The 21,262-nt window shown below is 45.9% G+C and overlaps 1 protein-coding gene across 2 annotated transcripts in view; it reads left to right on the top strand.

Moving 5' to 3' along the window:
- THUMPD2 (THUMP domain containing 2) overlaps positions 1-7,018 on the top strand; it is a 38,163-nt gene extending 31,145 nt beyond the window's left edge. The window contains exon 9 of one of the 2 annotated variants that reach the window (XM_037136210.2): positions 6,253-7,018. In XM_037136210.2, coding sequence (XP_036992105.2) covers positions 6,253-6,613 — 361 coding nt within the window. In that variant the 3' untranslated portion in view covers positions 6,614-7,018. The remainder of the gene's footprint in view (positions 1-6,252) is intronic. The other variant, XM_037136151.2, reaches the window with a different exon arrangement.
- Positions 7,019-21,262: the final 14,244 nt, after the last annotated feature.

Here is a 21,262-nt window from a genome sequence, read left to right as displayed (position 1 = left end):
AAGCAAGATTTCGATGAAATTAGAAATTTGGAAAGAGCAAGGAAGGAGACCATGCAATGTTTTATACATGAAGATGTTCAAGAAGTATTTCTTGAGTAAACACTCCGAAGGCATGTGCTGAGAACAACAAACACACCACACTGCTGCGAGCGGAGATTGGGGTGGAAGGTCAAAGCTTAATGCATTCCAAGGTCAGATAATTCGGAGCCACTTGTACCCTCTACCCCTAGTCTTGCAGGTTCACACACAAAAGGGAAATCTCTTTCCTATTGTTTGATGCAGTTTCCCCAACTTAGTGGCCACGGAATTCATTTTTTATAAGAAATCATATTTCATATTATTGCTTATGTTCAGAAGAATACAGTTTGGGAAATGTTGCTATATAAATTCTAAATAAGTTTTCTTAGTAAAAATTATGTGTATATGAATATGAAAAGATGCCTAGAAGGGTATTTATCAATCATGTTCATCTCTCAGTAGCAAGATTTGAGGTGATTTTTACTTTCTTATCGTCTCCATTATTTAAAAAAAAAAATTATAATAATGACTTCCGCCAAGATGGAGGTGTAGGTGGAAGCACTGCACCTTCTCGCACAACCAAGTTTAAAAATAACAAAGTTTTAGCAACAAAAACACAGCCAAACCACAGAAAATTGAACTACGCAAAAGTCTGACAACAACGAACCCTTCAGCCAAACAAGTAAGAGGGGCAGAGCCAGCAGCAGAGCAGGGTCGGGCAGGAAAGATCCACCGGACCGACCCGGGCCGCAACCCAGGTGCGCCAGCAGCTGTGGGCAGATCCCAGGTGTGGAGAAGCAGCGGGTGGACCCACTGAGGGCTGATCGCAGTCACACATTCGTGCGCAGATAAACTGGTGAAGGAGTGAGCAGTGACATGGACCGAGCAGGCCCCAGTGGCAGGAAGCGGCAGAGGGAACCGCCATTGTCCCTTTCTGACCCTGCCCCCACATACAGCATCACAACCCAGCAACCTGGGTGGCCCCGCCCTGGTGAACAACTAAGGCTCCGCTCCTCATACATAACAGACATGAACAGATCAAAACATGGCTCAATCGATTCCCAGTCAGGGCACATGCCCAGGTTGCAGGCAGGTTCCCTGCAGGCCAGTTCCCAGCAGGGGATGCACAAACGCAACCATACATTGATGTTTCTCTCCCTCTCTCCTTCCCTTCTCTAAAGATAAATAAATAAAATATTAAAAAAAAAAACATGGCTCAAGAACAACTCAGAGCCCCAGAGCCGGTAAATCTAAGTGATGAAGAAATAGCCAAACTTTCAGATGCATAGTTCAAAACACTGGTGATCAGGATGCTCACAGAACTGGTTGATTTTAGTCACAAATTAGAGGAACATATGAAGGCTAAACTAATTGAAATGAAGGGAAATACACAGGAAACCAATAGGAATGGAAAGGAAACTGGGACTCAAATCAAAGGAGTGGACCAGAAGGAGAAAAAAAAATGACCAAACAGAAAAGGATGAAGAAACAAGAATTCAAAAAAATGAGGAGAGGCTTAGGAACCTTTAAGACAACTTTAAACTTTCCAACATCTGAGGACTTCCGCCAAGATGGAGGCATAGGTAGAGATACCGTGCTTTCTCTCACAACCAAGTTTAGAGACAACTCAATATTAGCAACAGAAAACACAGCCAGAACACAGAAAATTGAAATTTTCAGAAGTCTGTTAACAACACATTCTTCAGCCTGACTGGTAAGAGGGGCGAAACCAGCAGCTGTCAGAGCAGAGTCTCACAGAAAAACTCGGTCAGATGGACTCAGGCGCGCAGAATCCAGGCGCAGGGTTGGACCTGGTGGGCAACTCACCGAGTGACCGCGGGGAAACAGTGAGGGATCAGGGCTGCTGCGGGTTGACTGTGGTCGCACATTTCTGCGCAGATAGACAAGCGAGGGAGTGGGCGGTGAGACTACGGGACTGTGCAGGCCCCACGGGGAGCGGCAGCAGAGGGCGCCGCCATTTCCCCGCTCTGACCACGCCCCCACATACAGCGTCACAACCCAGCGACCTGGGAGTCTAAGGCTCTGCTCCTCATACTTAACAGGTGCAAACAGACCAAAAATGGCTCAAGATCTCAAAGCCCCAGAGCCGATAAATCTAAGCAATGAAGAAATAGCAAAACTCTCAGACGCACAGTTTAAAACACTGGTGGTCAGGATCCTCACAGAACTGGTTAATTATAGCCACAAATTAGAGAAACATATGAAGGCAAAACTAATTGAAATGAATGGAATTGCACAGGAAACCAATAGCGATGAAAAGGAAACTGGGACTCAAATCAATGGAGTGGACCAGAAGAAAGCAAATAATGGCCAAACAGAAAAGAGTGAAGAAGCAAGAATTCAAAAAAATGAGGAGAGTCTTAGGAACCTCCAGGACACCTGTAAACGCTCCAACATCCAAATTATAGGGGTACCAGAAGGGGGAAAGGAACAGCCACCAGTGGAAAACTTATTTGAACAAATAATTAAGGAGAATTTCCCCAGTCTGGCAAAGGAAATAGACTTCCAGGAAATCCAAGAAGCTCAGAGAGTCCCAAAGAAGTTGGACCCAAGAAGGAACACATCAAGGCACATCATCATTACATCAGCCAAGATTAAAATGAAGGAGAGAATCTTAGAAGCAGCAAGAGCTAAGGGGACAGTCACCTACAAAGGAGTTCCTATCAGACTGTCAGCAGATTTCTTAAAAGAGACCTTACAGGCAAGAAGGGGCTGGAAAGAGGTATTCCAAGTCATGAAAACCAAAGACCTACAACCAAGATTGCTCTATCCAGCAAAGCTTTCATTTAGCATGGAAGGAGCAGATAAAGTGCTTCTCAGATAAGATCAAATTCAAGGAGTTCATCATCACCAAGCCCTTATTATATGAAATGTTAAAGGGACTTATCTAAGAAAAAGAAGTTAAAGAAACATGAACAGTGACATGAAAGGACAGCAAACTCACAGTTATTAACAACCACACCTAAAACAAAAGCAAACTAAAAGGACAGCTGGATCAGGAGTAGAAACATAGAAATGAAGATCTCAAGGAGGATTAGCAACAGGGGAGTGGCAGGAGGAGAAGGGGGGAGAAGGTACAGAAAATAAGTAGCATAGACAGTAGATAGAAAATTGATGGGGGGGCAAGAAAAGTATGGGAAATATAGAATCTAAAGAACTTGAGACACACATGTGGTCATAAACTAAAGAGGGTGAATGGTGGGGGAGGGGGTGTGCAGGGGGGAGGGGAATGAAGGGGAGAAACAGAACAACTGTAATGGCATAATTAATAAAATATATTTTAAAAAGTAAAAAAATTATAATGATAACTTAATGAAAGTTCTGCTAGGCATCTCTCATATATATATATATATATATATATATATATACACACATGTGTGTAATATATATAGTACACCGATAGGTACATGTTTTCAATTTTAAATAAATAGGAGCATCCTTAATTTTCTGTACTGTAACTTGCTTTTTTTCCACTCAGGAACATGTCATGAATCTCCTTTCTGATAAGTTGTTATAGTGTATATTATAATTTTCTATGGTTACCATAGATAGTATCACATTATTTGTATATACCACTGTATAACCCATACCTAGGGATGTGCATTTAGGTAATTCCCAATTTTTCATCTTCACAAAGAACAACACTCTGAACATCCTGTATAGTCTTCAAAGTGAAGTTAATATGACCAAGTTACTTAACCAGACTGAGTGCCTTGGTTTCTACATCCATGAAACAGTAACGCTAACAGGACGCACTTGAAAGGGTAAGTGTCAGGGTTAAGTGATAGATGACAATGTATCCAAACCAACCTGGAATCACCATATGGTCATATGGTCATGTTACTCTATTACTTCTACTGTTACATTCTATTAGAATAATTTCCTAGAAGTGAGACTGCTGGGTCAAAGATTATACACGTTGCATTTTTAGTACATTATTGTTAAACTGCTGTTTCAGAAAAGCTATACCAGTTTTTATGTCAGCAGTACTCATTTTCTCATAACCTTGCCGTACTCGGGATGGCAGGGTTTTTGTTTCTGTTAACATGTTCTATCGTGTTTATTATTATTTTAACTCTATTTTCTTTGATGTGTGTAGAGGTAGTTGAATGTTTTCCTGTTTCTGCCCCACGGTGTACAGCCTCATCTGTCCCCTCCCTCACCCCCTCGGTGGAGTGCCCCAGTGGGAGAGGTTCCTCTCTTCCAGCCAGGATTCTTCCTCTCGGTTCCTGCCTCCTCAAGGACCACACTCTGCCCACCTCGTGTTCGAGTCTTCAAACCATTCATCTCCTCATTCCGCAGATTCAGTCATCCCTTCCAGACTCTTAGGAGGCCTTGCATACCACACACACTGCTAGGCCCTGGGGATAGAGCTGCGGATAGGACAGAGTCCCTGCCCACGTGGGGCTTGCGTTCCCGTGTGGGCAGGCAGACTGTTCATAAATGAACAGGATAATTTCCAGTCATGATGGATAATGTGAAGGAAAGAAAACAGGACATTTTGCAGGAGAGTGACTGAGAGAGAAGCAGTGACCACCTTGCCAAGGCCTCTCCCAGGAAATGGCATTTGAGCCCTGGGGCCTGAATGATGAGAAAGGGAATGAGTGACAAGTGCAGAGTGAACAGCAAGGCCAGATGTTCTAAGACAAGAAGCAGCTTGTTGAGTTCGAGCCTCCAGAGGAAGGTCAGTCACTCAGACCATGTGGGCGAAGGGAGGCAAGCAGGCAGTGGAGTGGAGAAGGTGGGTGAGGGTCAGATCACATCACGTAGGAGTTTAGAAGGTATTTGAAGTAGAATGGAAGAGAGACTTAGCTGGGATTTACGTTTGTTTTCTGTGTGGAAACTGGCAAGGGGGGTGGGAAGAGCAACAAGCGTGGAGAGGACCTGTCGGGAGATTGTGCAAGAGCGTAGGTGGGACTTGACCGTGGAAGTGAAGTAGGTGTGATGTCGTTTGGAGACAGACATATGGAGCTTTGCTGATTGTCCTGCGAGGGGAAGCTCCTTGGCTCCTGACAGCTTTGTTGGCCGTGATTCCCATTTCCTTACCAGACTTCTTGGGAGTCGTCAGCACTTGACGTCTGCCTCCTCACCTTCCAGCCCCCTTTGATTCCAGCAGACCAGCCTTTGCTCCAGGTTCACTAGTGATTTCTCGTAACCCCACTCACCGGTTAGTCCTGTGGCATTTGACCCCGCTGAGACCCTCCCCTTCTGTGACTGTACTCCTGTGACTTCCGTGACATCACTTCATTAGACTTCCCTGAGGCTTGCGTTTCACCAGCTCTTCCTCCTCTGAGTCTCTGTTCCTTGGCCCCTTCTCTGCCCTCACTGTGCACTGCCACCCCAGGCGATCTCATCCACCACTGCGGCTTTATCTGCCGTTTACTGCTGAGAACTCCGGGGTCTCCCCCTCATCACCTCCAGGCTCCACCTCCAGCCATCCACTGCAATGCACGCTGACGCCCAGACCAAATTCCTCTCCTCCCTCCTCCTCCTTCCTCCTCCCACCTCCCCGCCATTCACCCTCACGAGAAACTATTCTCAATGCCCCCCCTCCTGCCTTCTCCCTGTCTCTGTTGCCTTCTCTGCCTCCATCGCCTCCTCTGCTCTAGCCCCTCGTCACCCCTTGGCCTGTCTCGTCCTGCTTGTCCTTTCACTCACAGTGTAGGTTTGAGACCCTCTCTTTACTGGCCTCTCCGGCTGTTCAGCAATCTTGACAGCAACTCCGAAGATTGGATCCATTCATTACTTTTTCCACTTAAGTACTATACAGACTTTGGTCAAGTGATTGAAATGAATTCTCCTCAACAAGCTCAAGGTCTTCCCGTTTGCCAATCCTTTGTTCATGTCCTCGTTCTTTCCTGGTGCCTTTCTTCTGCCATCAGCCAATTGCCTTTAATATATGCTGATTCTTTAGGATTTTTCATCTGCCTTTTCTTTTATACAAGCATTTATTAAAATATTGTTATAAATTATTTTGAGGCTGCCTTTTAAGTAGAGTAAAAATAGATAATTAAAGCAGATTTGTACTAGCAATTCCATAATACTATAATGAATATGCATTATGGAAGATACTGCCTAATTATCAAAATCCTTGTATTTAAGTAGATAAAATTAAATTTCACATTAAGACCACCAAACACTTTGAATGAAATGGGGTTGTTTGTTACGTACGAGGAAGGGAACACTCACACCGGTTATCACTTTCTGTCCCAGAGTGCTCCGCGCCGGCGGGGCAGTCGTTCTGTTGCTCGGCGAAGCTCACTGCAGGAGCCTCGCAGCCGACCGAGACAGCAGCGTCCCTCCGAATTCCAAAGGCGGCCACGCCGACGAACCCGGAGCAGAGAAGTGCCTGATTCCCGAAGAAAAAACTGGCACGTCAGAGACAGTGTCACCTTCCTTGGAAGCCGATAACCAAGAATGCCCACCCAAAATGCCACCATTTGGCTCTTTGGTGCCCGTGGAATGCTACAAAGTTAGCCTTGGGAAAACAGATGCATTTATATACAAATATAAGAAGTTGTACTCTTCTGGACTAGAGCAGCCTGCATACCGTGTGCCATGTTCCCGTCCTTGAATGTCAGGCCTGCAGCAGAAGCGGTTGCCTCCAGGTTCTCGAGAGTGCGCAGAGTTCCGAGTGGACACGTGCCTCCGGAGACAGGGGGCGTGGCTGCCGGACACGGGTTTTTAGCTCGTGTTTCTGCTTTAGGCTCCGAAGGGCTTCGTGCTTCTGACAAAGAACAATGAATAGATATTAAACTCAAGTGCTCCTAAACTTTGTGTCCTGTGAGAGCAGGACAAGTTCTGCTCTGCCTGCAGAGTTTCTGAGCACCAACAAAACAACATTTTTCAGGGGTTCACAAAGTGTATCAAAGTCATCGCAGGTCGGTGATAGTTTACCAGATTTTTTTAAATATTGGAACTTTTATGCTAACTTTTGACATTAAACTTGATTTTTGAGCCTGTAATTTTATGTACAATACATTTTATATGTTATGCGCCTTTTGTTATGTAGAACATCCGTGGGAATGCTAAGAATATGAATTAAGCCAGTACCCTCCAACATGGCAGAAAATAGGTGGTTCTACCAGGGTAGTTTCCTTCTAAAAGCATTAATAAGCTGTCACCTCATTCTTATTTAAATGCTTTCTTTGTGTGCACTACTTGAGAAGAAGAAAGAGGAAGGTGATGAAAATATGATTTTTTCCAGTAACATAATGTGGTAGCTTCGCTTGTTGGCTGCTTCAGAAACGTTTCCCTATGCAGGGAATCCCACCTCTCCAAACCGGAAACAGGAGACTTGTTTCCCGGCTCTGCTGGGGTGTGTGACCTGGGCCCAGCATCAGGGCGCACTGTCCGAGTGGGGCTGTTGGGCCATGGGTGGGAAGTGGAATTTTTCCCGGAGAGCACCTCACAGCAGGCTCAGTGGGACCTGCGCCTGTCTTATATTCATACCTACTGTCTGCTCTCTGCCAAGGCATTGTTCTAGGCCTTGGGTCACGTCAGTGAAGCGAACAAATATCACCGCCCTAAACACTCTAGTGGGAGAAACAGACAAGAAACAACGGACAGAATAGGTAATTTATTTGAAAAGTTAGAAGCTGAAAACTGATGGAGTTGGAAAGGAAAGCAGTGAAGTGATTAGGGAAGACAGGATGATGAGCAGAAGTGTTCTACATTTTTAAATAGATCATGAGAATATGAGATTTGAGCAAATATTTAAAGAACTTGAAAGAGCGTTCCAGGCAGATGGAACAGCCAGGTACAAAGACCCGGAGGCAGGCAAGGATCTGCTGTGTTTAAGGAACAGCAACGGAGGCAGAGGTGGCTGGAGCAGAGTGACTGAGCAGGGGACTGAGAGCACAAAGACTGAGTGAGTGGCAGGTGGGGATGGCAGGTGAGATCGCATGAGACCTGGAAGGCTGTTTCCGAGTGCGACCCAAAGCCACTGGAGAGTTTTGAACGGGTGGCAATCGAACACACATTTTACCAGATCACTATGAGTGCTATTATGAATTGATTATAGAAGGAGAGAGACCAGTTGGAGAGGTTTTTTTGCAATAATCCAGGAAAAAGAATATGGTAGCTTGCCACAGGGGGGTAACAACAAAGGTATAAGAGGTAGCTGGATTCCGGGTGTATTTTCAAGGTAGAACCAGCAGGATCTGCTGATGTGTTTGATGTGTGTATGGTGTGATAGATGAAAAACAGACAGGAATGACTGCAAATTTTGGTCAAACACCCAGAGCAATGGAGTTTCCACCAAATGAGAGTGGAAAGGCCACGAGAAGGGAAGGCTGGGTGGGAAATGTCAGAAGTTCAATTTCAGACCTATTTGAGATGTGTATGACACCAGGTAGAGATGTGAGCAGGCAACTGAATATATGAGGACACAGTTTAAGGAAAAGGCCTGCTCCGGAGATACAAGTTTGGGGATTTTCAACATGTAGGTGCCATGAGACGGGATGGGATCACCGAGGACGGTGAGGGGGGAGAGGAAGGAGGAGGAGCAGGGCTGAGCCCTTGGTTCCTCCAACACTAAGATGGCGAGAGAAGAGGAGGAACCTGCAAGGGACACAGAAGGAACGAGTGAGGCAGGAGGAAGGGGAGAACAGCTGGAAGGCAAGTGGCAAAGGCTGTGGGAGCGAGCGATGAGCTATTACACACACTGCTCACTGGCCGAGTCGGGTGAGGACCGGAAATTGACCACTCACTGTAGCAATGAGGGTCATTTGTGAACCTAACAATGGGGTTTTGGTGGAGTGGAGAAGAAGCAAAACCAGACCGAATTGGGCACATAAGAAAACAGGAAGAGCTGGAGGAGTATAGACAACGCACTTGACTAGTTTTACTAAAAAAGGGAGCAAAGAATGGAGGTAGTATGTTGGTAGGCCATGTGGAATCCAGAGAATGATTTTTTTTTAGGTGAGACAAGTAGCAGCATTTTTTTTATGTTGATGAGAATGTATCAGGAAAGACAAAAAACTGATGAAGCAGAAGAAAGAGGATGAACACAGGAGCAGTGAGTGCCCTTGGATGAGGGGATGAAGGCAGGGCACACGTGGAAGAATTAGCTTTTGATAAGAGCGTGAATAATGTCTCCATGGTTACACGTGGGCAGGCAGCATGCAGACATTTCTGCAATAACATGATAAATGTGCTCCTGGAAAAATTTTTTTCTCAAATCTATGCACTGAAAATAACCATTTGTGGGAAAATATAAGGTTGTGGCAAGCCATTCCAAACCCATCAAACTTTGTAACCTGCACACTAACAAAAACACCAATTAACATAGTTTTTTTTTACATAGATATAATAAATGAATACATCAGTAAATAAAGAATTTCACCTTTGCAAGAAAAGGGCAAAGACAGCTGGATAGAATCTGAAAGAAGGAAGGGTAGAAGCTGTTGAGCTGCGTACGATAAGCCCTTCCAAGACAGAATCTGTGGCCACCCTGAACCAAGAAGAGGCTGGTGTGGCGAACGGGCAGCGTGTAAAGTACCTTGTTCTCCTGCACCTGCTCGTTTACATTGTTCCACTGTTGCCCTTCCCGTTCAGCTGCTCTTGCCTGCCGGCGTAGAATATTAACGAGCTGGGGAAAAAATCGCTTATGAACCCACCCAATCCCCACATGATAGTGACATCATCCGCTGACTGAGCCTTAACATTGGAGCTAATGCCCATCACAGAAATGTGCATCGTACAACAGACCCTCAGTGCGAGCAGATGCTGGAAGGTGGGCAGATGTGGTGGAGGGAGACTGCCTCCATTTTCTGTGAGAAAGTGTGTGGTAACCTCTCCAGTTCTGAGACCAGAGACGCAGACTATCTGTGTCCCACTGAAACAGTCACGAGTCCCCCCTGTGGAGGAGGTCTGTGCCATCCTGGTGTCTTTCCCTGTCCCCAGTCCCCGTTGCTCAGTGGCCTCACGGACAAAGTGGCCCTGGTTTCGGGCGTAGAGAGAGTGCATTGGCCCGGTAAGGACTTCTCACCAGTGCCAGTTAATGTTCAGCAGGAGTAACTAACTCAGAGACTTGAAGTACCACACCCAGGAGGGGATTGTAGTGAAGGCCCTTCCCATGTGGAGAGGGCAGCAATTTGTCCTCACTGGAAAAACCACGCTTTCCGGATTTGGATTCTCCAGGCCAGCAGCACCTTTCGTGAACTTACCAAACTGCATTATCCACTGTCATGTATTTCCATGCAACCGTGCTTCCCACCAGAGTTGACTTACAGCGATGTGAGACAATAGACAGGCCTGTAGGGTTTCTAGTCCTACCATGTACCCCATCACCCGAAACAGACGGCCTTATGGGACGGTGGGACAGCCCATTAAACACCCCATTGTGCCAGCAGGCAGAGAATTCCTTGAGAGGGTGAGATGCCTCCCTACAGGATGCTGGGTGTACTATGAACCAGTGACCAATAGGTGGCGTGCTTTCTCCCAAAGTCAGAATAAAGTACCAAGGTGAGAGTGGGAGGGGTACCTGTTACCAGGTCCTGTTGCCAAGATCACCTCTAATGAAGTGGGTACCATAATGGAATCCACTTTCCGAAAGGGTAGCAGCCGAAGCATCTGACCTTTGGGGCCAGCAGGGACAGGGGGCAGCACTCACGGCCCAACGTCAATGGTGCAAGCTGTGGTGTGGGTGCCCAGCAGAGGTGGCATTGGGTCCCTGGGGCAGTAGCCCCATCATAGGGTTTGGACGGTGCTCCTGGTCGGATGGCCACCCAGACTAATTTTCTGGCCCTCTTGAACATCTTACTATATTTGTAAATAACCCCCTTTATTCCTGAACTCCCTGGCGGCCATTCTGTTGATTGTACCTGGGCTCCCTGTCCCACAAAGCGAGGGCACGAAGCGCACTCCTTTCTCGCAGCCCTGCCCCTCTCGTTCTCCGTGGAGCGCCCCGTGCATTTCACCCTTCTCCTGTGACCTTATTTCCCAGGTTTCAAGTTTATGTTCTTTGCTGCACACACACCCCCAAAGTACTTTTAATGTTTTGGCCTCTCAGAGACTTTGAACAATATAGTTTTTCCCCCCATCAAGTGTCTAAGCCTTACCTACATTTTTAGGAAGAAAAAATATATGTGGGGGTGGACATCTCTGTGTATGTAACCAAGAGGCAGCGAAGGGCAGGTAGGAAAAAGTGTTTCTTCACTGACTTTGATGACAGTTGAAGTCATAAGGGGCAGTGGTGAGAATTATCTTAGACACCTCACAAGATCAAATCATGGTTTCAGTTTCTGCTGGAATTGCTTTATTATCAAAGGCATTGGAGAATTTTCCAAAATTTGAGGATGTCATATAGTTGGAGTACTTTACAATAATATGTTCCTCTGTCACAGAGTGTGGCATATAAGAACAATGAACATTTCTCAAACTAAACTAAACAGCCTCTGTCAGAAGGGAACAAATGCCTGCAGACCTGAGGACGGTGAGTCAGAGGGACACTTAGAAGGCAGCCATGTAAGAGACAGCGTCAGGGGAGACGCCCCTGTCCACATAACCCAGAAAGTAAGGCTCATCAGGGATTCAAAGTACATCGATTTTAAAGAGGAACCCTTCCCTTGGGTTCTAGATAAATGACATTGTTCAAGGAGCTATGCAGCAAGCCTTTGGGCTGAAATCATAACATCAGGTGAAGTGCAAGGTCTTTTGGGAAGCTATCCTGGTACCTGAGAAATCTCAGGTTAGTCATTTAAAAAAATTTTTTTAAAAGATTTCATTCACTTATTGAGAAAGGGGAAGGGAGGGAGAGAGAGAGGGAGAGAAACATCCACGTGAGAGAGACACATCAATCGGTTGCTCTCACACACCCCAACCCATGACCAAACCTGCAACCCAGGCATGTGTCTGGACCAGGAATTGAACCAGTGACATTTCTTCACCTTGTGGGACGGTGCCCAGCCCACTGAACCACACGGGTCAGGGCTCAGGTGAGTAACATTATTTTACCCTGGTATTTGTAGCCTTTTCAATTCTCTCATTTTTCCACTCATTCACTTACTCCTTCACTCGTCCAGCCATCAAGCATTGACTGAGGGCTTGCTGCGCATCAGGTTCTGGGGCTGCTCCTTGGTAAACTGGTCTCATGGGAAATGCTGCCGTGACAGCTTTCTGGAAAGAGAGGAAGGCAGGGGTGGGAGGGCGCCAGCCAGAAGTCCAGGTTTCCGAGAGAGAGGATCATTTCTGACCTCTGGAAATCAAGGGGTGAAACCACCCTCTAAGAGAGCTCGGCTGAGGAAGGGGGACAGACCCCAGGAAAATATTTGAGAGTAAAAACTAAGGGACTTGTTGGGAGTTTAAAGAAAAACTGAGAACTTACCCAGGTACCTAAGGACCTCCACTTTAAATCAGATAAGCTCATTTAAGAGAATCAGGAGATTGGAAGCATAATTTTGCCATTGAAATGCCACAGTCAGTTAATATTGTCAGTTTTCATCAAGTTCCTTCAGCAAGAACTGCTTTCCCAAGGGTGTGACAAATGAGACCAATTACTCCGGGTCCCCTTCCTGTCTCTTACACATTATTTCTACTATTTAGTGGTCATCCCTCTAGCTGCCCTTCTGTGACTCCCACCCTTGAGATGTGTGCACCGTGTGAGATTGAGTTCACCTTGGAAGAGTGTCCATATTAACCATGTATTCGGTCAATGGGGTCTGTGGGCCCTAAATGCCCAGTACTGGCCTCAGTATTAGCAAGGGAACCAAGGGAAATGAATTCACTGGGCCAGACGTGTTTGATTATTGTTTTTCTGTATGTCATATCACTGTCCTGATGAAAACCTCCCAATAACTTTCCATTTTACTCAAAATAAAACTCCAAGTCTTGATCTGGCCCTCGATCACCCTCCAGGTTCATCTCTGACACCCTCCCTTTCATTCCAGCCCTTCTCTGGCCCTGGAATATGCAGAGCTCAGTCCCATCTCAGGCCTCTGTCTTCCCTGCTCGACATTTTTCCACGTCTGCATTGCTCAGGCCCTCTGCTCAGATGTGCCCGCATTGGCCAGGCCTCCCTGCCCTCCCTATCTAGATGAGCCACGCCCTCACCCTTCCCACCCTTCTCTCCTAGTGCTCTCTGTTTCTCTTTACAGCACCTATCACCACCCAATTCTTTGCTTATTGTCTATCTTTTTGCATTGCAATGGTAGCTCTTGAGGGGACTGGCTTTGTTGGTTTGCTCACGATTACCCCCTGCACTGAAGAAGTCTGTGTCTGGCTCATGCTAGGTGCTCAGTGTAGATCAGATAACAAATGATGAATGCAGGTTACTGCTCACGGTCACCTGCCAACCAAGTGAACAGGGTCAGAATAGGCTCAGGATGCTAGAGTGAGTCCCCTCTCGCTTTGACCAAGTCCATGATTCCAGTGTCACAAAGGGAAAAAAAAAACATTTTCAACTATTACTCCCCGAAGGAAGATTTTCTCTTTCTTTTTCCCAGGGTGACACTGGAACGTCCGGAGTCATGTGGCACAGAACCAGTTGCTCAGTCGTTACTAGGTAAAAGCGTGACATTTCCTGTGACCCCCTTCCTGATTATGTAGGCGTATCACAGACCCGCAGGCTGATTGCTTTAAAAAGTAAGGAGATTGTACTAAATTATGTCTTAACCCATTGTGTTCTTCACTTATCTGGCTTCCTGCAGTAATTGTGTTGTTTTTTGACAAGTTTGTGACAAGGGAGTCTACGAGTCCTACTTCCCGTGGCCCCGCGTGGCTCTCCGCCCGAGCTGCCTCTCTCCAGCTCACCCTCTTTCTTCTTTCACCTTCACTTCAATTTCTTGAAAACCATTCCCCATTCCTGCAAACACCCTTTAAATTGTTACTTTATTTGGAAAATGCTTTGCTTAAGAACTGGCCCATTCTTTAAATCAATGCTGCACTAATCACCTGTTTTATATCCCCCACTTTACCTTTCACAGTTGGTTTAGTTTCAATTCCCAAGTCCGTCTGATGTGAGAAACACACTGGCACGACAGTGATTTACAGCAGTCACAACAGAGGCGTACAGAGCAGAGGCTGATGCTCCTCTGGCAACTTTGCAGGAACACAGATGCCTACTCAGGTCTGTCAGCCTCCAACTCGAGTTAGCTCACTTGCTGGGGAGAGAGACACCTTGCTAGAGACCAGCCGAGAGACCCTGGGTTAATGCGCAGCCTCAGCATCCTCCATTGTCAACAGGGATGACAATCAGAACCTTCATACACCTCCGGTCCTGAGCTTTGGTCTTGTTTTAGTCTTAACTCACTGCATAGCAATCCACCTCTCGGAGAGAAAATCTGAAATGAAGTACTGTCCTTGATGCATAATTAAAAAACCAGGAAGATGCCCTTGCATCAACTCAACATCAGATGGCTTTATTACATTGTTTGTGTGATTTACCTGCTATGTTTTACAAGTGAGTTCATGTTCAATTTGGAGAAAGAAAACAGACAGTTTATGGAGATGTGCAAAGTATTTGTGGGCTTCTTATATGGAAGGTGGTTGCCCACGCCCCCAGAACGCACATCAGCTTGTGGACAGCCCCAGAGGTCAAGAAGAGATGGATGACTTTCAGAGCCACACATCCAGACGGTCACAGAATGAGGACTAAAATTCATGAGTCTGAGTTCTTGTCCTCTCTCTAACCACAAAGTTATCTAGTCTCTTTTTCTGAGTAATTGCTTTCATCTAATAATTTTTTTAAAAGCCATAGGGAATGCTCTTACAGGACAAAGGAGGACCTACCCACTTAAATATTAATCTTTGAACCGCCCTGGTGACATGGGAATTTGTTAAAATGCTCTGGCGGGGGAGTGCCAAGAAGTTAATTAAAATTGCTGTCATACCTTTAGGCTACTGCAGAGTTCAGGGTCTCCTGAAGGCCAGTCTCATAAGGAGAGGTTCTGTGCTGATAAAAATAGGTCTGGCATTCTTTACAGAATCACAAAGAGCAGTGTGTTCTCTGGTTTAGGAATATAGCAGCTTGATTAAAAACTGCAGAGCAGTAACTTCCAAGGGGAAGAATGAAAAACGAAGAGGAATGTGAACCTATCCAGATGTATGAAATTCTGAGAAATAAGCTCACATGTTTTAAAATGCACTGTTGGCATTTCTACTGGGTGTCGGGTAAGTGATCCATGTCTTTAACCTGAGAAAGTGGAAAGAGTATCAACTTGGGAGTAAACAGACCAGAATCAAAACCTTGGCTCTGCCACTCAGTTCCTTAGAGAAGTTTACTTAACCTCTATGAGCCTCAGTTCTCCATCCATAAAGCAAGGTACTTGTGAAGAGCATAGCTTGAAATAGACACAGAGGAGAGACCAAGTCAGTCCATTTGGTTGTCCATCAATGGAGAGGACTTAAGAATCAGAGCTTTCTTTTCCACTCATTTATATCTAACCTTTACAAGAATGAAGGAGACCTGGGAATTGACAGGGAAGGGGCTCAAGCATCACCCTCTTAGAATCAAGTGCTTTAAAAGAGAGAAGTGGGGTGTGTGTGTGTGTGTGTGTGTGTGTGTGTGTTTTGAGCACCCAGTAGAATCTAGAACTAACAAATGGAAAACCAAGGCTCAGGGAGTGATGACAAGCTTAACAATTATTGCAGGTCTCTAGATTTCTTTTGCATTCTTATGTTTAACAGCTTCAACAGGTGTGATAAGATGTGATGTGAATTACCTGTGAGGAATGAAGCCACAGCTGAGTGAAGTTTAGTTCGAGCCACGTTTTCAGAGCAACTATTTGTGTGCTCCTCACAGTCAACCTGACAGGCAAAGCTTTAGGAATAAAAATAAAAGATGTTTTATGGTTCGAGAACTAAAGGTCATGAGCTTAACATCTGGCTGTGATTGTGAAGGCCCTGTTGTGTTCTGGCAGCACAATGAGTCCCAGCCTCTTCTTGTCAGGATCTATCAAAGCCCCCATGATCCCTTGCTATAGCAAGGCTTCTGTAGACTCGCCAGAATTCCCAGAGGATGTCGCCCCACATCTGCGCAGACAGTGAGGAAATTTACCCCTAAGGTCCTGAGTAGATTCAGAACATTCCCTGACAAGCCTGAGGGTACAGTTCCTACATCCTCAGGAGCCACACTCACCATGGTGGCCTCATCAGAGCCTTGGCCATCCAAGGTCAGCAGGTCACGAAGGGAGTGGTCTGTGCATTTTGTGGATGCTGGCAACGCCAGCCCTAAAGCATGCTGGGGCTTAAGGAGAGCAGGCCAGTAGTCCACCCGGTGGATTTAAGCTGGGGTGGCCAGTGTGTGACATTTGCTCTTCCCACTCACTCACAGTCACTGTGTTCTTTCCCCGTGCCTGGGCTGAAGTCTTCCCAGTCTCCAGTAACTGACCAAGTTCACATTCAAACTGAATCCTATTTGCCATCCCCAGTAGAAGCAGCTTCTGGAGAATGACTAGAAACCAAAGAGGGGGAGTCAGCAGCTGGAAAATTAGAGAGAAGGAGCACTGGGGTCATTGGCCATATTCTCAGTGACAGCTTTTCAATCTTGTGCTCTACTCAGTAAAGCATAAATGCCATCCTATGTGACACTGGACTTACCATGAAACTTAGTGGGGTTTTTTTTTTCATTTTTTCAGGTTACCTTATCCCCTCTTTTCTACAAGAACCATAATTGTCTTAGTAAATAACCTAACTCTAAAAACTGCTTAGTTGTCATCCTTAATAATAGCCCTTCTCTTCCCCCATCCCTCCATCTAATTTACCAGCATTCTTGTCAATTCCATCTCAGAAATATATTCACCGATTTCTCTCCAGCTTCCTCTCCCCCTTCTTGTCCAGGTCACAGCTGTGTTTCCTGGATTCCTGTAACACCCTCTCTCTAACTGGTTTCCTTGCCTCCTCTCTTGGCTCCTTCCAGTCCATTCTCTATTGGTCCAACCCTGACATTCTTAAAGTAGAAATCAGGCCACATGGCCGTTCTTTCGTCTCTGAAGACTTTCTTCCCTAGACACTTTCACTGCTTCCCATCGCCAGAACAAAACCCCGCTTTCTCACGGCCGTCAGCAAGTTCGCTGTCCATCTTGCCTGCTCCGCTGCCCCTGCTCTCTCCACTCCAGCCCCTCAGTCTCCTCTCAGTTCCTGTTGGCAGAGAGACCCCAGGAGAGGGCCTGAGGGAGACCCACGAGCAGCCTGAGTCCTTACCCACAGCAGGAAGTATTTCACAATACTTAGATGCTGATTGAAAAAAAAATAGGCAATAAAAACAGAAAATTATGTTATTTGGTAGCCAACCAATTTGTTTTCCTCCATGGAAGCTTCAATAAGGCATAATCTAACAGGTTTTAGAACAGTTGACTATGGAGAGGAAATATATTGGCTAGCCAAGTTCCCACGATGCAATGGAGCACCCTGAGCATCTTTAAGCCTTGGTTATTTCCCTGCAGCAAGAACTTCCTCTCTTTCTGGTCAAAGGACAGGGCTGGAGAAATTCAAATAATTCAGTTTTAATAAGTTCTTGGTCAGTACAGCTATTTCCATTTAAAGGAAATCATTTTTGAAGCAGTCCTTTCAGAATTTCAGTTAGAGATTTAAAACATACTTGAACATAAACTGGAAAGCTTTCAGTTGAGGTATAAACCCACACTGGGGTTACTAACTTAATGCTATTCAAGCCGTCGAATAAATTCTCCATAGTGCTCAGTTCATAGCACATTTCAAGTGAGATCTGGTTTAGTTTGGGTTCATAGCCCCTTTAATTATTCTAACGAGGCTTACTTGCTTACCAAGCCATATTCACATTCCATTTAGCCTATTTTACTACTGTATATTTTTTTACGAGCTCCCTAAAATTGGTGCTCACGGAGTGCGTTCTGTCCAAGGAACTTGAATTTATCTTTGTGACTCTGAATTCACCTATTTGTCCCACAGTGTTATGAGCACCCACTGTTTTTCAGGGCCAAGCACTGGGGACAATGAATGAAAACAACAGTTTCCACCTTACGAGGCTCTTTGATCCAGTTAGGGGTGAACAGGTGATTAGGGTGCAGGGTAACTGGTCAGGAGAGGGGTTAAAACTGTGTGGCATGATCAAGGCAGGCTTCCAGGAGGGTTGTGTTGTAGCCCAGTCACAAAGGAAAGTCAGCATGAGCCAGGCGGAGGAGGGGAGGGCCCCCGCAGAGGAGACAGCCTGAGCAAAGCCCTGGGGGCAGTGAGGGGCAGTGAGGGGCAGTGAGGGGCAGTGAGGGGCAGTAACTGGGCAGCATCAGCATCCCACATGCACCGCCTTCCATTGGGTCATTGATCTTTGACCTTGTGGCCTCCTGAGTCTTCAGAATCCTAGGTTTCTCTTCATCTTTAGCTCGACAAGTGAGGCTTACCTGTGCAGTGTACCGTTGTCATTCTTGGATTTAAGTTTCAAATGGGAAGTCTCTCAAAGGCAACAGCAACAACTAAAAGTTAATGTACTTTTTATGTTGCTGGGGATAAATTGAAATCAAAACGATATGAAGTAAAATGTACAGCCAGTATGATTCAAGTGAAACATATTTTAATAGCTATATCAAATTACTTTAATCCTGGATTTATGAAAACATTAAGAGCTTGAAAGAGTGTCTAATTTTTTACTTGTGCTTTAGTGCATTTTATTAGAATAAGCTTCACAAGGGCACGAACTCTGCTTTGTTTTGCCTCTCTGATGTTGTATCCCAAGTGCCTAGAATAGTGCGGGGCACATAGTAGGCATTCAGTAAATATTTGTTGAAAGACAGAGAAATGGTATTGTATGGAAGTTTCCCACATCTGGGACTCGACTACCAAGGCTCCGCAGTGCTCCAAAGGAGGGTAGGGACTGCCTAGCAGGGGAGGCAATAGTTCTAACACGGCAAACAAAACAAAAACCACATTGTTACAATCATGGGCCTGTGGAGCCTATTGTAAAGTTCTCTTTTTTTTGTAAATGCTGTTGATATATGGCAGATGGACATGATTTTTAGTTTACAATCCCAGCTGTTCTGCAAATTCACTTTCTATTCATAGCTCTGTCTTGTAGGACTGGGGGCATTTGCCCTCGATTACTATTCAGAGCACAGACACAGGTGTGCGGATGTCCCTGGGCTTCCCAAGGGTCAGACTGGCTGTCACTGAGAAACTCTGTATTCCAAGGCCTGGTCCCTCCCAGCCCGCTGGTCTGCTACTCCGTCAGGTTGGAACTTGAGAGCTACTGTACCAAAAGCCCCAGGGTTCCTGGATGCCCCATACAGCCATCCCCCGAGGTCTTGATGTCACCGGAATGAATGGGACCGGGCCTGAAGCGGGTCTGCCCTGGGCAGGCCTGTAGTGTATGGGTTCTTGACTTTGTGCAGGAAAGATGTCACATGAGTCCAGGTGATTTTGAGGGTACATTTATTAAAATTGTGGACAGTGAAACAAAGGAAGGGCTTAGGATAGAAAAAGCAGCAGGAGAGATCCTGGGTGGGGCTGCTTTGGCTGCCTAAAAACGTCAGAGGAGAGGGGGCCTTGGAGACGCGTTCAGGGGCTACGCCCCAAGACTAGCTGCCACTCACTGCGTGCTGCTTCCCTGGTGGCAAGCCTCGGGGGCGGGGGGGACCCTTAGTTTAGGAGAAAGTTCATGCAGAGACAGAGAAGGTGTGGGCAAGCTCCAGAGACCGCCTGCACTGTCCCGAAAGCTTCTTGTCTCCTTTGCGGTCAGGAACCCCAGGGGAGGTCCCAGGGGAGGGTGTCTGCGGAGTATTCATCAGTTTTCTAGGTGTGTTTTTAATAACATGTGGATGTAGCAAATGAGTGCATATAGGGACCAGTCTCATGTTCTGGTCAGCTTCGCCTCTACTTGGATTTGTTAGGTTATGATTGTTTTTATTGTTGTTGTTGATTATTTCGCTGACTTCCCCAGTTTTTGGGTTTGCCTGGTACAAATGGCACTAATTGGGCCTCTTTTCTACCTCCCTGACCAAGGTAATTAAGCTATTTACTCGCTGGTTAGAGAGGAAAGGTACACACCGTTTGCTCTCCACCTGTCCTCAGTTTAAGGAAGATAAGATGTTGCAATTTACTAGCTGGCTATAAATTTTCTCTCCTCATTTTCTCTCTCTAGTCTCTGGCTACAGGCATGCAGCTAGAGGTGGGACAGAGAGAACAAGAAGAGAAAAAACAAATTGTCTCAGTAAATTATTCTGCCCCACATAGGAGTGGTGCAGCCGTTCCAATCACTTCATTCACAAGCCAATTAAGGAAATAACCTTAAGAGAAGCCCAAGGAAATTTTTTAAAATACATTTTTTAAAAACCAGAGAAACCGAAGGACGGGGGGGGGGGGCCTAAGCGCTCAATTTTGGCAACATTGGATCGCCCTTCCCTGGTGGTAAATAGACGGCGGGGAACCTTGGGCACCCAGTTCCTGCTCTGAGCTCACTTTGGCTGGAAGGCAGCGAGGCTTTGTTCTTGCCAGAACACGTTTGATTCCCAACTGAACTTTTCGCCCTTCTGGGCAAATTTTTCTGGTGCGTGAACCCTTCAACCTTCTGTCAGTCTGAGGCTTTTTTCCGTTCTCACTGCAAACCCCTAGGAAGCTTTTCAGAAACTTCAAAAGTCAGATACTCAGACACCGCTTTGGTGGTTGGAATATAAATGTTCAGGAGTCTCGACATCTTCTACGGGGATCTTTAAAGAAGACTTCAAAGAAACAGCTCTCCTGCTTTGAGATTTTCCCACATAAGTAATAAATAAAAATAATTGCCCCTTTCTATATATCTCTGATCTTACCCAGAGGGACGGACGGTTTTATAAAACAGGCCCGAGAGACTGCCAGGAGTGTACACACAGGTGTAATGCCACCGGCCCAGGCAGGAGTGCGAGTGGTCTCTGGGATCACATAACCCCTTCCGAAAGGCGTGTGTCACATTGTATGACCCCTGCCACTCGGAAGGCAGGCTTCACGGGGCAGGGGAGGAGGGTAGGTCACCATTATCCTTTTATGAGTACCAAATGAGTTGGCATCTTCCTCTACTTTAAAGAGCATTTTTATCCCACAGTGTGCATAGAGTAGAGGATCATGTTGGAGTTAAGAGAAAAAACTTAGAAGTGAGCTAGTTCCCACCCTTCCATTTAAAATAAGGAAACCCAGCGGAAGACTTAAACTGCTGTACTGTATCCTCACCTAGGAAAAGGAAGCAAGCATTCTGAGTCTGAAACCATACCTGGAAAAAACGTACTCCAGGTACTGGCCCGTAGTAAGAGCTAAATATCTGTTAGCTGCTAAGGCACCGGCT

The sequence above is a fragment of the Artibeus jamaicensis genome, unplaced genomic scaffold (genome assembly GCF_021234435.1).
Source record: "Artibeus jamaicensis isolate MK-2021 breed Jamaican fruit bat unplaced genomic scaffold, CSHL_Jam_final contig_465, whole genome shotgun sequence".
Taxonomy (NCBI): Eukaryota; Metazoa; Chordata; class Mammalia; order Chiroptera; family Phyllostomidae; genus Artibeus; species Artibeus jamaicensis.
This window is presented reverse-complemented; position numbering and strand designations above follow the sequence as displayed.